Source organism: Malus sylvestris, chromosome 3 (assembly GCF_916048215.2).
Source record: "Malus sylvestris chromosome 3, drMalSylv7.2, whole genome shotgun sequence".
NCBI lineage: Eukaryota > Viridiplantae > Streptophyta > Magnoliopsida > Rosales > Rosaceae > Malus > Malus sylvestris.
In genome coordinates, this window is record NC_062262.1 from 12177567 (window position 1) to 12193118 (window position 15552).

At 36.2% G+C, this 15552-nt stretch overlaps 1 protein-coding gene across 3 annotated transcripts; it reads left to right on the forward strand.

Annotated features, from left to right (window-relative positions):
- The first annotated feature begins 6894 nt into the window (after positions 1-6894).
- On the forward strand, positions 6895-10540 carry LOC126615299 (shugoshin-1-like). 3 transcript variants are annotated; one of them, XM_050283113.1, is made up of 9 exons: positions 6895-7402; positions 7505-7542; positions 7731-7839; positions 7942-7965; positions 8054-8122; positions 8694-8747; positions 8835-8925; positions 9049-9106; positions 10065-10540. In XM_050283113.1, the coding sequence occupies exons 1-9, from the start codon at positions 7241-7243 to the stop codon at positions 10336-10338; spliced, it is 879 nt and encodes a 292-aa protein (XP_050139070.1). In that variant the 5' UTR covers positions 6895-7240; the 3' UTR covers positions 10339-10540. The 3 variants fall into 3 exon arrangements, with proteins under 3 accessions (XP_050139070.1, XP_050139071.1, XP_050139069.1); XM_050283114.1 differs by having other exon boundaries at positions 6899-7402; positions 8694-8738; positions 9046-9106; XM_050283112.1 differs by having other exon boundaries at positions 6901-7402; positions 9046-9106.
- Positions 10541-15552: the final 5012 nt, after the last annotated feature.

Genomic DNA, 15552 nt, shown 5'->3' on the forward strand with positions numbered 1-15552 from the left:
TGCTATACGCTGATCAATGACTGGATCCTATGATTTCAAATATAAATCATGGCCGGAATAACAACGATAACAATAACAACAAAAAACAAAAAACATAACAATAACAATAAACCAACAATAATAAATCTTATTCATAGACCAACAACAACAGGAATTCAAAAACAATAAACGCTGCTAATAGATATCAAGATGTGTGAAACCGAACAAATTAAAATACAAAAACAAAATAAAAAATGGAATCCTCGCAAGCTTCTAATGCAAAGTATAAGTAGAATAAACCATCATCGAATTCGAACAACAAATCCACAGCACTCCGGAGCACATTTAGCAAGCCAAATCCGTCAAGTGGTTCATTTTGATGGGGGTGGGGAGAAGAACGGAATTGATGGAATACTAGAGATTGAAGGGATTGTTGTTGGAAAAGTGGGGAGTGCTGGCAAAGGAGGTAGTGTCACCTTTGGGATTGTGGGCATTGTAGGCAATGCTGGTTGTGGTAAAGTTGGGATTTGGGTCCTCGGGAGTGGTGGTAGAGTTGGGTTAGTCGGGAGGGTAGGCAATTGAGTAGAGGGCAACGGCGGCAATGTGGCCTTGGGCAGTGTTGGTACTGAGGGCATTGGCGGCAATGTGGGCAATGTTGGCTTCGGCAGAGACGGGATTGTAGGCACAGTCAAGGCCGGTGGTGGAGCTCCCGGCGTGGCCAAAAGGTTTCGAGCTGCAAGGCTGAAATGGGTGCTTGAGAGTGACAACACCATGGACAAAGACAAAATGAAGAAAAGCTTGGTAAAGGCCATGATCGAGTCTCTGAAATGTTTTTTTTCTTTTTCCTTTTGGTTACACTTTTTGAAATGTTTTTGGTTTGTGGAGAGGGAAAGGGTCTCCATGGGTTTTATAGACAATATGTGTGCAAAGAGTGCGAGGACTTGGAATTTTTGAAATGCGAGTTTGATGAGTTGTGGTTGCAGGATGCATGAAAAGCCGTTGGTTGGTTCACCTCCCTAACTTACTATTTCATCGAATTCAATACGTAGTTCATCTAAGGTATGCAGATAGACTATTGACCTAACCAAAGACCAGACAAATTAAGTACGAAGCTGGGACCCACATCACCTTGTGTTTGAAACGTATGCTACGTTGAACTGCAAGTACCATGATCCTTAGGTACATCTATTTATTGGAGACCATATTTTAGTAGGTTTCTCTCACTTTTTTTTTTTTTTTTTTTTTTTAAGTTAAACGATAACGTTAGTAAGTTAAATGTTAGATTAGTTACTGACGGGGTTCGATCTCACGCCACCATGCAAGGGCACAATACATTTCCACCACTGTGGTAAATTGTCACTTGCAAAACAAAAATTCTCTCCTTTAAAAGTGATAGAATGTTATTTTTCAAAATGTGATATCTCTAGCATTTTTACGATTTTAAATATATCCATGGTAGGTATTTTTAAGTAAACTTCCTTATTGTTAGTTTGTATTCTTACGTTTTTTTCCAATCTAATTTTCTAATTATGTATTAGTGAAAAAATTTACATGTATTTTCCAACCTCGTTTGCATTTTAGGTAAGTAATTTCAAAAACGAGCAGATTTGTTCTCAAGTGGTTGATAATTTTTACCACAACATCTGATCAGGTCTCCTACCCCCATTATCGCTTGTATAAAACAAACCATTGAAGCTGCTATATAGGGAAACAGTCTGATTAAAAATTAGAAAATAGTTAACACTAAAAAATTCATCTGCATTCATCATTTTTTTTTATTTTATTCCAGGAAGGAGTACAGAATGAACGAATAATTAATCCATGAGATAGAGGCTGGACATCAAATGGTTCTTGTACTTGACAGAGTCTAAATAATTCTAATATACTTGAATCAGTTGAGTAATATCTTCAATTTTTGTTCATTATTGGAACTGATGAACTTAATTAAATAGTTATACAAATGAAAAGAAAACAGCTTATATAAATTCACGGGTAAATTACATAGTACCCCTCAGGTTTGAGGTCTATTACAACCCCATACAATATCTTTAAAACATAGGAAAACTAATGAAAAAACTTTGAAAACTTTGAGTTTTAACGATAAGGACAAAATAAAGACTAAGGTGAATAGTATCATGATTGACTTTTTAGTGTAAAAATGTGGTTTTTTTATTAAAGTAAACAGTATCGGGAGCTTTTTATTAAAGTTTCCTTAAAACATTTCACTTTCATACATTTACTTATCACGTTATTTCATATTCATACAACCGTTAAAAAATCTGTTAAATTAACCTTTAAGTGGTGACGTGGCAAATATGGGGTCCCCATTTGTGATGACGTGGCTGCCACATGTGTGCCATGTGGCTAAACAATTAATTCAAATATTTTAAAATATTAAAATAATTAACTAAAAAAAGTTATATTAAAAAATAAAATAAAAAACTAGAAGTTGTCTTCCCCACCCCTCTCCTCCATCTCTTCACCTCCCCCCAGCCGATCTCTTCTCCTTCCTCGCAAACCCCCCACCCCACCCACCCCACCTAGATCCCTAGATTTATTCTTTAAAAAATAAAAAAATAAAAAAAACACTAGAAGTTGTCTTCCCTATCCCTTTCCCCGCAACCCCCCCCCCCACCCCCACCCCCACCCTTCTCATCCACTCTCTTCACCTCCCCCAGCCAATCCCTTCTCCTTCCCCGCAAACCCCCCACCCCACCCCACCTAGATACCCAGATTTGTTCTTGAAAAAATAAAATAAAATAAAATAAAACTAGAAGTCGTCTTCCCTACCCATCCCTTCCCTTTCCCCTTCCCCACAACCCCCTCCACCCCTCTCATCCACTCTCTTCACCTCCCCCAGTCGATCCCTTCTCCTTCCCCGCAACCCCCCCCCCCCACCACCCACCCCACCTAGATACCCAGATTTGTTCTTAAAAAAAAAAACCAGAAACCCAGATTTCTTCTTCCTCTTCCCCACCCATCACCCTTCTCCCATCCATCATCACCCACCCCCAAAAGTCCCACCCGAGCACACCCCCTTCTCCCATCCCCATCACCCCCCCCCCCCCCAAAAATCCCCCATCACCCATTTCAAAAATCCCACCCAAGCCCACCTTCTTCATCCAAGCTCCTGTGTTTTTTGTGGGAGCGAAGACCGCCGACGAGCGTCTCTACGAATCGATCGGCAATAGGAAGAGGAAGAGGAAGAAGAAGAGAGAGGAGTGCATGAGATTAGGGTTAGGGTTTGAGACTTTGCGGATAAGCTCATCTCCAAGAGAGAGATGAGAGAGAGAGAAGAAGAGGAGTGGATGAAGAAGCTATCAGAAATGGTGATGAGGAGAGGACTGAGAAGGGGATTTTGGGAGGGGTGATGGGAGATAAGAGAAGGGGGTGGGTTCAGGTGGGATTTGTGGGGGTGGGTGATGATGGATGGGAGAGAGGGGGGTGATGGGTGAGGAAGACGACTTTTTTTTATATTTAATTACTTTAATATTTTAAATATTTTATTAATTGTTTAGCCATGTGACACACATGTGGCAGCCACATCATCACAACTGGGGACCCCATATTGGCCACGTCATCACTTAACGGTTAATTTAACATATTTTTTAACGGTTGTATAAAATTGAAATAAAATAATAAGTAAATGTATGAAAGTGAAATGTTTTAAAGATGTTGTATGAGATTGTAATAAACCTCAAACCTGAGACGGTACTATGTAATTTACCCTAAATTCACATAACAAGATTAATAATTCTTAGTTTTCATGTATAAAAGAGTTGGATGGTTAAGCGGAAATAGACATAAACAGAAGAGATCGTTTTTCTCAAAATTGGTTTACTAGTTATCGTGACATGAAGCATGCTTAAAAGAGCAATCGTATTGAGTTTTCAATATCATTTTTTGTATTAGCATAACAGCGGGTTGAACAAAAACAAGTGGATGGTTAGAAACATGAAGATATGTGAAGAGAATTTTTATTTTAGATCAAATTGTAAGGATTAGTTAACTAAAGAATTGAACTGCATGAACGGAATTGAAATTAATCATGGTCAAAACTACAAGATAATTGGATTCCCCTTGTCAAAATTTTGGGAAAAAAAATGCGTAAAGCTAGAGTTATGGCCCTGCACTGTACTGTACTCCACCAAATTACATTGCATCCGGCCACCAGTCTCACCACCCTCCTCGATTGGAGGATGAAGCCGCCCTCACCATCTGGCCCTTTTGCCCTCTTCAAAATTCCTAGATCTTGCGTCCTTAAACTTCTTATACATATCACTTTTGTAAAACTTGGTAGTTCGCCTAGCCAAAACACGTGAAGATAGAGCTCCCAAAATTACGACAAGCACCTCTATAACATGTCTGATCAATCATATATCGTTTTGGTCAGTTTGTTGTTCAGAATGTACACTCGAATTGAAGTTGCAATTTGTGCACAGCTCGTCAATGTGGAGTAGTACTTGAGGCCGAATATCTTGGAAACGGTCAATTGTGAAGAGCAGTGTCACTTATCCCCCGTAAGGAAACCCGCTGATCACTGTGGCAAGCTAGACGCTGTTAGAGTGATGATCACTGTGGCCAAAGATCTTGGATTTTGCTTTCTAATTGGAATGGTGATGATCACTTTTTATTCTACAGTAACAAAAAATTAAGTATATTCGTACAGATTTGTGACTGTATTTCCACCCAAATCATTCTAACAGGAATTTTCGAAACAGAAAAGTAAGACTTAAATAAAAAAACATATATCAAAATTATGCAGAAATATTGTTGTTGCCTTTGGCTGTTTACCTTTTTTTTTTTTCAATTCCTCTCCCTTATTATTGCTGATTTATGATAATAAGCAGAGTCCCTAAAGGCATGCCCTGCCTAAGAATTGTTTGTGGAATGCATTTCGAGAGTCAATACTCGTAGTAAGCTGTTTAGAAGTGCAGTTGCCCATCAAATCCTTCTTAGCTGTTTTGATCATAAGGTACTGAACATGATTTCAAGTTTTTTGAATACAGGCATTCTCCATTTTATCGAACAATTGTTCCAGGCTTCCAGCAGAATAAAGAAGCATATTCTATGTAATATGACTTGAATTTTAATATCATATGCTCGTAATAATCGGATTGTGTAATCACTAATTAATATCCAATTCCTAATTATTTTTTTTCAAGTACTTAAGCTTGCTAGGGACCATAAATGAGAAGTTTCTTTGGAGCCCATGTACGAGGGGCACTTAAAAATCAGTTGCATATAGTTTAAGCTTTTGAATAAGTGGGTAAGGTTTAGATATTTTTGTGTTAGAGACTGTTAATAAGTCGTTTTCGTATGAGCATGAGAGTTGTGAAACTAAGGCAATACATTCAGGATTCAGCGTGTCATGAAGTATACATAACAACTTATGATTGATTTCTGAATGTTCATTGAGTGAACATGTATCGCTTATTCTCTAAACCTAATTCCTTTCAACTTCAAAAGACATTATTGTTAATTTTAAATGGCTGTATCTAGAGTCCTTTTCCCCTCTAATTTCGTGAATCTGATTTGGCATTGTTGCTTTACGTAATGCTCCACCTCAGGCCCCTAACGATGAAGATATCCTAAAACTGCTCATCCCAGTCAATGTGAAGGACAAAAGCTGTGATTTTTCAAGATGTACGTACACCTGGTATTGGCTGAGAATTGGCTCTTGTCTAGTTAACTAGCAGAAGACAAGCCAGTCTTGAAAGCAATGTGGCGCCTCTACTTACGAAACTGTTCTTGCCTGATAGCCAGTACAGACTTGAGGTCTTCCAAGGTATGGAGTTTTGAGCAAACAGAATCAAACTTAATTGTTTTCTCCTTTCACCTTGGTGTATGCCGAATTGCAGGTTCGTAACAACTAACAAGGCATCGTATCTTCTGCAAGGCACCATCAAACTGACTAGGATCGGCAAGTTGAAATTCTGTATATTAAGAACACTTAAAGGTAGGAAAGTAGAGGGAAGAAAATGCCGCAATATGTATAAAAAGTTGGTAGAGTACTAATGAGTAATGACCGTGTTCAGTCACGACCTGCATTATTTTGAGCATGAACCAGGGAAAACTCGGAAGTAGGACGGTTTGAAGCGTATTTAGGCTTTGGCTTTAGGAATGTTTGCTTTGTGTTCTATGCTTCTTTCCTCTCCCTCGTTTCGTTTCTGTTTAATGGAGATATATTTGGTATTTCAACGTTTTATAGAACTAGTGGTCTCTCGGGCTATTTGGAGACATCAGCATACACTAACAAGGGCCTCTTCCCTACGTACTTTGATTTGCCTTTTGATTTTTATTTAACTAGAAAATAAACCTAAATGAAGACACTCATGACCGAAAATACTAAGATGTCCTCCGCACTGTATCTTTATTTTTATTTTGGAAAACAAAACACATGTTATTCATATGTTTTTTAACGTATCGAAATTTAAAATAAGAGAACATGTGTTGCATTATTATTGATTCATGTCACTGAATAAAAATACGTGTTCTCATTGATAACAACCTAAGTATTGACAACCAACTAAACAACCAAGATACAATACGTATAATTATATTTTCCTAAAGAAAAAAATATTTATTATTTATAGATAAAAAAAAGCATCATTATTCTCTAGTTTTTACTTGTTTTATGTAGTTCAATTTTCTTTTCTCTTAATTCTATTACAATATTTGACAAAAAAAAATTGATCAAGCCTTGAACAATTAATACTTTGGATGTGAACTTAAACCACATTGAAATTATAAGGGATTATAAATTATAGGGATTAATTTTAAATCGATCAAAACAAAGATGAAAAACGAAAAATAAAGGGTTTGGAACGTTGAGATATTCAAATTAAGGTTCGGAAGGCCGTTGTGGTATCCGAAGCTCACTCCAAGCCTACATACTTTGCCTATTTGCTTTGCTTTCCTTTTCCCCCTTTCTTTTCCCTCAGTTGCTCAAAACCCAACCCTTTTTGTTTCGCAGCGACAGCAGAAATAAAATTAGGGTTTTACTCTTCATCCATTTGATTAGTTTCCCTCCTTAGATTTCAAAATCCACACCAATTTTTGCTTTTAAAATTTGGGTTTTCTTCAATCTTTTATTCTCTCGGAATCACTTGCTTGTTCGTTTAAATTTCCCAATTCGAATTCTGGGTTCTCTGCACTCGAAGTGCTTTTGCCCCCAAATATCACTAATTTTTATGTTGGAATTGCATTTCTTGAACGCCCAATTACGAATCTTAAAGTTTAAATTAGGGTTTCGAACTGTATGAGAAGTGAAAGAATGGCCAAGAGATTGTCTTTGGGTGGCATAATGAGGAAGAAGCTATCGGACATCACCAATTTGCAGACTGCGAAACCGATGAGCGAGGATGAAAAGCCCCTGGAAGATTGTCCGACTGACAAGGACTACATTGAGCAGCTCAGGAGGGTATAATCTCACTTGGGTCCTCTTCCATTTCTTTTTCCAATTTTCGATATTTTTTGCCAGAGCTTAGAGGGTTTTGTTTGTGTTTATGAATTTCTGAACCAGGAAAGAATGACTTTGATCAGACTTGTCGCCGAAAGGACGTATCCTATACCATCCAATGTTGTTTTCCTTTCTAGTTTTATTTTGTTATTGGTATTTGGGTACTGAGTTTACACCCCAAGAATGAATTACTACAATGATTGGGAGAGATTTCGCCCGGATACATTCAACCAGAACCAAAGTTACATAAATGGAGAGATTGTGTTTTCCTTTAATTGTATTTGAACAGTAAAATCGTTGAATTAAGTGGAGCTGAGTTGCAGAAACTGCGAATTAGTCTCCAGAAATTGCAGCAACAAAATTTGAGTCTTGCACAATCGAACAGCAGGATGTTAGCAGTGCGTTTTCTCTTCATATTTATATTAGTTTCTAATTCCTTTAAAATAATATGTAATTATCTAATCGTCTCTGGTATTTACTCTCTTTCCTTGATTTTGCAGGAGCTTAATTTAGGAAGAGAGAAGGTAAGTTTGCAATAACCGAAGTAATATAGGTCAGTTCATTGGCTTGTGAACTCGTCCCTTATCATAATATCTGACTTGGTCTTACCAGGTAAAAACACTTCAGCATGAACTTGTATGCAAGAATGCTTTACTTAAAGCAAAGAATCTAGAAATAGAGGTTAGTCCTTATCTTGCGTTGTATGTCAGTATGCGCTGGAACTGTTGGTGCAGAAGTTCTTTTGCGGTTACATATTGATATTTTTTTCTTCAGTTTTGATGGATGACTAACAGCAACATAAGCAACATAGAGGATTTGCAACTTAAATATTGTTAGCTCTATTTTTTATAGTTCCTTGTCTGATTGTTTGTCACCACACAAATATAGATCCAACTATTACCTCCACAGAATGTTGCATCTATGTATTTTTCATATGTCTAATTTGGTATAGTTCATCATGATTCATGATGAACAGAATTAATCCTTGTATCCTGCAATTACATTAAGTGTTCCATAAAAGCACGTTTAGGAGCGATTACACTAACTTCTTCTGCTTCTCTGCATATATTTTTATTGTTCCACATACACTTCAACAAAGTTCCATTTTCCTCAAGTGTTAAGCTACATGGATGACAAACAATGACCTGTTCTACTCTAGCAAATCTTATTCTGATGCCATTCTATATTTAGTCAGGCCGTGAGTTTGAAGTTTCAGTTCACCAATATTCTTGTTGTACCCCTCATCTTACAGGGAAAAGAAGAGTTCAAACGTCAAAATTCTGCCTCTCAGACTCAGGTATCTAAGGTAATCATTCAGCCATGAATTTGTATGTAGTGAGAGCCCTTCCCAGTGCCTTATATTTCTATAATTTAAGCTCATATATTTTTCCAGATCAAGGAAGCAGAGGAGATATCTCTGCATAAAGCTGATAATCATGGCAAAGCATGTAATCTCAACAAAAGACGTGCAACAAGAAGTCGATGTAAACTTTTTTACTTTGGCAATTGATGTGGATGATCTAATTTTTCATAAATATATTTCTTCCTTTTCCCCTTTGTTTTGCACCCACCATGTTAACATTTGCCCTTATGATTTCTTGCAGCAGTAGGCGCTTCTACTACATGCCAAAAGGTTGAAAATAAAGAGAAGGCTGAAAATAAAAGGTTAGTAGATGAGTGGTGTTATGCATATTTTGCTCCCTCTAGATAGTCCTGCACCTTCGTGTTGAATATGGATACTCATTCATATTCCATGAGCCTAAGTGTACTACAGAAAGAAATGTTTGCAGGGTGCGCTTTTGATAGTTTTAAGGGTCTGCACTTTGTGTTGAGAAAGGGACTAACGTGGGACCACCAATAATCTTGATTCAGCACCAATATTTTCCCGGCTTATTACTTGTCCAACACATATCTGGGTATGGACCATCTAGGGTGAGGTTTTATCACAAAAGGCTTTGGGGATCTGATCGAGCTAACATAACCCCAAATATCACCTTGGCAATTTATAACAACCATTGTTGATTGTGTTCATTGCACAATCCAACGGTGTACAATGATTATTGCAACTCCATCTCCTACCAGATTTTTTTCGTTTAGGAATCTTAACCACCTTTAAGACTTTGGACTGAGCTGCTTGTGTAGGGAGTTTCACTTGAGTCACGTCTTTTACCATTTGAATGCTTCACTTTGAAAAATGGTGATTTTCCATGTGGCTTAACCAAATTGTCGGCTCTGAGCCACCTATAGAGTGGTGGACCGATGTGGGACCACTACTGATCTTGATCCAGTACCAATATTGCCCTGAGGTAGTCACCTTGGCCAACATATATAGGGTTTCACCCGGCCCCATGAACCTATCAGGTGTCGGTTTTATCGTAAAAACTGTGTAATTAGAGGTGATCACCCAACCTATATGTATATATTGAAAAAAAAAATACACCTTAACCCATGATTTGGTCCTTTAAGTGTTTCTCACTAACCTTAACAACTGTCAAGGGTGTTACTGTTAGACTATTTAAGTAGACAAGGTAATGCACCTTGTTTTCCCATATCTAAGAACTGTAACTTTTGTGCCTAAGTTATTATACTTGCCTCCCCTTAATGCTACTTTTGTTTTGTGCAGGCGGCGTTTGAGGAGGCAATCTGCTAGATTTATTTCCCAGACAGAGAACCTGTTTGAAATAGAGGATGTCAAATTACCAGTCAATCACACACCAGACAGTCCGATGCGTAGTAGCAGTCCCACTCCATTGATTTCATCTACAAGAAAAGAAGGGGGAGAAGATAATTGTGCCCCAAGGCGGTCTTCAGTTGGAAGACCGCTGCGCAAAGCAGCTGAGAAGGTCAAGTCCTACAAAGAAGTTCCAATAATAGTCAAAATGCGGAGATCAGAGTGACAAAAGGGCAGCATCTCAATGTTAAGAATGCTGGTCATGTAGTTGACGAAAAGAAGAAATGTAAAAGAGATGATTGTACAACTAGAACTGTTGTATCCTTATCTTTCTGTATCTTTTCAACTTGTGATATCGTTTGTAGTGACTTGTTTGCCACGCTATTGTAAGCCACATTCAGGGAAGAAAAAAAAGAGATTAGCTGTTATATTGATTTATGCAGTATAGTACTGTGGTTTGTAATGATCTAGTACCAAAATCTCTTGGTCCAGCCCAAAGCTTGATAAGATATCTTGGTGGCTTGCCCCATCGTTAGAAAAAGAATGGGGTCAAAGAAAGTAGTCCAAATAATCGACTTGGGCCCAAAAGGAAGTACACCTGTTGCGCTTATAGCAACTCGCGAGACTCTTCGCTTTGTTCCGGCAGAGCTTTCGGCACGATCAACGGTGGTGGGGTTATTTGCTAAACTTAAGCATATCAGTAACGGGAGAAAAGTAAGTGGTCCTTTATTACAATGGTGAAAAAGAATTGAGTATTTGCATAACGGTAGAGGTTCGAATCCCGTCAATGACTAATCTAATAAAATCTATTGTTTAACAAAAAAAAAAAAGGGAGAAAAAAAGAAACTTATATAGCGAGCAAACTGAGAATAGTAATCATCTTTGTCTTTGCCCTTCCTCTTCTTAAACAGATGGACTTGTATAAAGACAATTACTTTTTAATTTAATAGTAAGGGCAAGTTTACTGCCCTTTCCCTCGTAAATTAAAAATATATATTTGTGAATAGTAATCGTTTTTATCTTTACCCTTCCTCTTCTCAAAATGATGGACTTGCATAATAATAATTACTTAAGAGTGCGTAATAAAGAAATTTTACTGACATTACCCTTCCCCTCCTAAAACTAGTAAACTTGTTCTAAAGGGCAACGATATAAAACAGACAAACGATTGGCCGTAGCGCAACTCTTTCGTTACAGCCCCTACGTAATAAATCTGTATGATGGACAAGTGTATCTTGATTTATATCTCTCCCGCATTATAAAAAGAGCTCAATTTTAGTAGTCATGATCATAAGCTAAGGAGTATAAGCATGTATGTATGGACATGGATCATGCATGGGCTCCACGAATCCTAATGCACAAACATCCAACTTGTTTTGTAGTATTTTTTTAATTGCAATTTCTCCTGAATAATTTAGAAGAAAATTGCATGGCCCCCCTGTGGCGTAATCCAACTAACTATAACTTGCGAATCAAAGAGGCTCACATGGAAAAATGATCCTCGTCGGATCCTTTTTGTTAGAAATACTAAGGATTTTGTGATCGTGATCGTTCATAATACATTGTGCAATAAAAAATTATTTTAAAATTTAAAATTTAAAATTAAATATAAATAATATCTAACGAAAATTGTACAATATACGATAAACGATTACGATCACGAAATTTCTAAGATCTTTAGAAAAAAGATCCGACGATGATACTTTTCCGCCCACATGCAAGCAAAAGATTTGCAAGAGAAGAGGACAAATGGGGCCGTCGTATTAATCAGATTTCGAGACCTCAAAACCGCGTTAGATCACGGACGACTGTTTAGGGTTTAAAATATTTGCAAAATTAATTAATTAATAAAAAAATTGCACCCAAAATTCTACGCCTTTTTTTTTTCATAAAGTAATTGAGCACTCAACCTCTTCACTCTTTACTCCCTCCATTGTATATTACTAAGTCGTACATCCCTTTTTAACTTTGTATACGCACTATAATTTGCAGAATAATTTGACTAAATATCCAACAGAAGTTAAGTATTTTCAGTGGTTAATTTAGGTTGATAATTCAAACAACATAACATATGAGACTTTCATATATCAAACAATATAGAGTATATATGTTACAAAGCGTCAATCAACTGGTAAGGATAAATTTCGGATAAAAATATAAACCGAATCATTCAATAGATTTTATGCTTACTTTTTGCAGTGTTTTTATCTCATTTTAAATATATTCAATACTTTGTGGTGTAGGGGTTGTCTGTATCCTTTTAGAGCTTAGAGTTTAGCTACAAGGCTCAAATCCAAGAGCGAAACTCTAAATCTAAGGCGATAAATCAGTTTGAAATAAGATCAATTTGCCCTCCCTGCAAACTATGGGTGCACACGCTTCATCTTCTCCGTATAGCATGGCTCTGGAATATCAGCAATTTCTTCACCTGCAACAATCATTAGGGTTTAGGGTTAGGGTTTAGCATTAGCATCTCTGACATTAAACATAATAATATAACATGAACTTAGTTGAAGCAGCTTTAACTTTTGCTTAACGACCGCTTGGGATTCCAAAGATCTAGAAAAAAACATGATATGATTTGAGATGGAATTGACGACCCACCTAAAGTCTAAAAGAGGATTACCAATGACCCAATTTTAATCTTTAAATTTTCCTTGTATTAATGGACCCACACGCTTAAACAAAGTTGGCATCCATCATTTTTTTGGGGTTTCATGCCGACAGGTATTAGCCGTTATGACCCCACTAATGGTGACTTAAGCTTTCTTAGCCCAATTAATTACTGTCTTTGAACTGTGAAGGCGATTAAATTCAAACTTAATTCAGGTAATTCGAGCTTAATTCGTTGATGTAACCCCTAACTATATGAGCATTATGTGATTACGTTATTGGTTTACATATAACGGTTCAGACATTGTTCGTACAACATAATTTTCTTTGATAGCAGTCACATTTGGACGACAACGTTAATTTTGTGTACTTTGAGTGTAGCAAATTTAACAAGAATTATTAACTCAGATTTTGTACTAGAGCTTCCTAAGCAGTCAATTTCGTGTGATACAAGGATGAATCTATAAATTCTTTTTGCATGTATGAGAAAAGTGAGTGTCAGAAAAATTACCTAGGTGTGTTTACAAGGTATATATTGTAGCATCCTAATTTTTGCCTTTTAACAAACCCATAATTCCATTAACTGTCAAAAAAGAAATTCGTTAGTTCTTTATGAAGCTTTAGAATCACTTTGAGGCATTTGCCTGCAATATTGCACCATGATTCTCTACTTCACAGTTAGTTGCTTTCCCCCTCTCAAGTGTACAATGGAATACCACTTTTCAAAGAGACAACCTTAGCTCTTAATATATGTTATTGTTTTTAATAAAAATTGTTCTAGTACTAGATTATTTGCGGGAAAGTGATAACGACACACCATTTTTTCTCTCTCCTTACCTCTTTTTAATTATGTTTTTGTTTTTGTTTAATTTATTCAATCTGATGAAAAAAAATTAAAGATGGGTGTGTAGAAAGAGAAAACTGGTGTGTGATTATTTGTCAAATTGTTACAAAAATTTGAGTTACTCACTATTGCGGATTCAAGATTTGAACATTGAGGATCCCATTATTTAAGGTTTATGTATTTTAGACAAAGCGCGAAGTGCACAAAAAAAATTTAATTTAGTCACCAATACATTTTGTCGAACACTTTGTGGGATTGTTGTCATCATCCGAATCATGTTACACATATGTCAACGGATATCGACATATCTCGAAGCAATTTGATGAGTGATATCAGAGAATTTGTCGAGTGCTCTCGAGGCAACTTGCCGAGTGCTGCCTAGCAAATATTATATCAAACACTTGGTTAGCACAAAAGGGTCTCATACCAAATATTCGAAAGATCCTCGAAAGACCTTCACATGTATATTTTTCGAACTCCCAGATCCACCTTAGGTCCAATGTACATCCGCCCTTGATTATACATTCATGCATAAACATAGCTTGTTTTGTCAAATTGATAAGATAACATTTTTAATTAGCATATATATAATACGTATATGAGGATTCTTGGTTATGATTATCAAAGACATATGTATTTAGAAGGTGCAATTAATTGCTCTGGAGGAAATTTATATAATATTATTTTGTTATTAGTAGTTGTGTGTAAATATATCTATATCTTCTTGTCCATTCCAAATAAACCATTCAATAATAAATTCAAGTATTTTGGTCCAAGAATTATTGCAAATTGGTAGCTTAAATTTCTAACCTGAATGCGAATCTCCACTACATATGTTTTTTGTTGTTTGGAAATTGCAAGCATACTGCGCGCCTTGTAGGCTTATTAGGGTTTCAAACTCATTATCAGCCACTATCTATAACACTAGAATTGTGCTCTCCATGTTGCCAACCAGATCATAGTCTTTGGCTCAAGCCAAATGCTTGTTTGATTTACAAGGCATTACTAGTAAGATAATGTGGGGTCCAAGTGTAAAATCTGGAAGATGGGTCCTACAAAAAATTCTGTTGGAGCTAGTGCTCTTACTGTAGTATAACTTATAAATAATATACAAATATGTTGATGGATCGAGAAATTAAGTGACGTTGATGCTCATTACTCTATTTATCATTGTAAGATAAGTAATTATATTAATTATCATTGTAAAATGAGTTTAAATTTCGAAATATATGTAGTAGATAGACACAAATTCAATATTTAAACTCATCTAACAATGAAGAATTGGTTAGCATTACCTCCGAGCAAAAATACACCCGATGGATTCTCGTATAATGCATGTTTATGTTGATAAAAGTAATGTTGGAATGATATTTCATGTCCCCTCTTTTTTTATGTGAGAAAAGACTTTCCTTAAAGATTTCTACATTCTGCAAAGAGAGAGAGAGAGAGAGCAATTATAGTTGGGTCTAAGTTCTCAAGCTACTTGGAATATATATCTCCTGATACTACATTCTCTAATTGGCATAATTAATTTAATTATTAGTATTATGGCATCTTGATCATTGTTATTATTATTTCATAACATGCCTGCGTGAGAGACAAAGAAAAAACAACACTCAAGTTTGTGGCTTTGACACCCTTTCTTTGGTTATATTTTATGTGTGATTTTTTAATTTGGTAATTTGGTAAGTTTGTGGCTTTGACACCCTTTCTATGGTCATATATGGTTCAGAACAAAAGGAAAAAGCATAACAAAAATAGTTTCCAAAAAAAAAAAGGCATAACAAAAATTAGAAATTGTTATGCTTTAGCTACTCAAAATAATAAAGCAATAGTATAATAATTGTTGAAAGTCATATATAGAAAAACAATATTTTTGTCAAAGACATGACGCATTATATTTTGCTAAAATGTGAATATTTAGTATCACACATTCATATATGATACTTAACAAATAACTATAATTCATAATCTAACGACATA

Bases quoted from the DNA above. Each gene is read 5' to 3' on its own strand.
- LOC126615299 (XM_050283112.1), top strand. From the start codon at position 7,241: ATGAGAAGTGAAAGAATGGCCAAGAGATTGTCTTTGGGTGGCATAATG. The intron at 7,966-8,053 runs GTAAGTTTGCAA...TGGTCTTACCAG, and splicing joins TTAATTTAGGAAGAGAGAAG to GTAAAAACACTTCAGCATGA. The intron at 8,123-8,693 runs GTTAGTCCTTAT...CTCATCTTACAG, and splicing joins CAAAGAATCTAGAAATAGAG to GGAAAAGAAGAGTTCAAACG.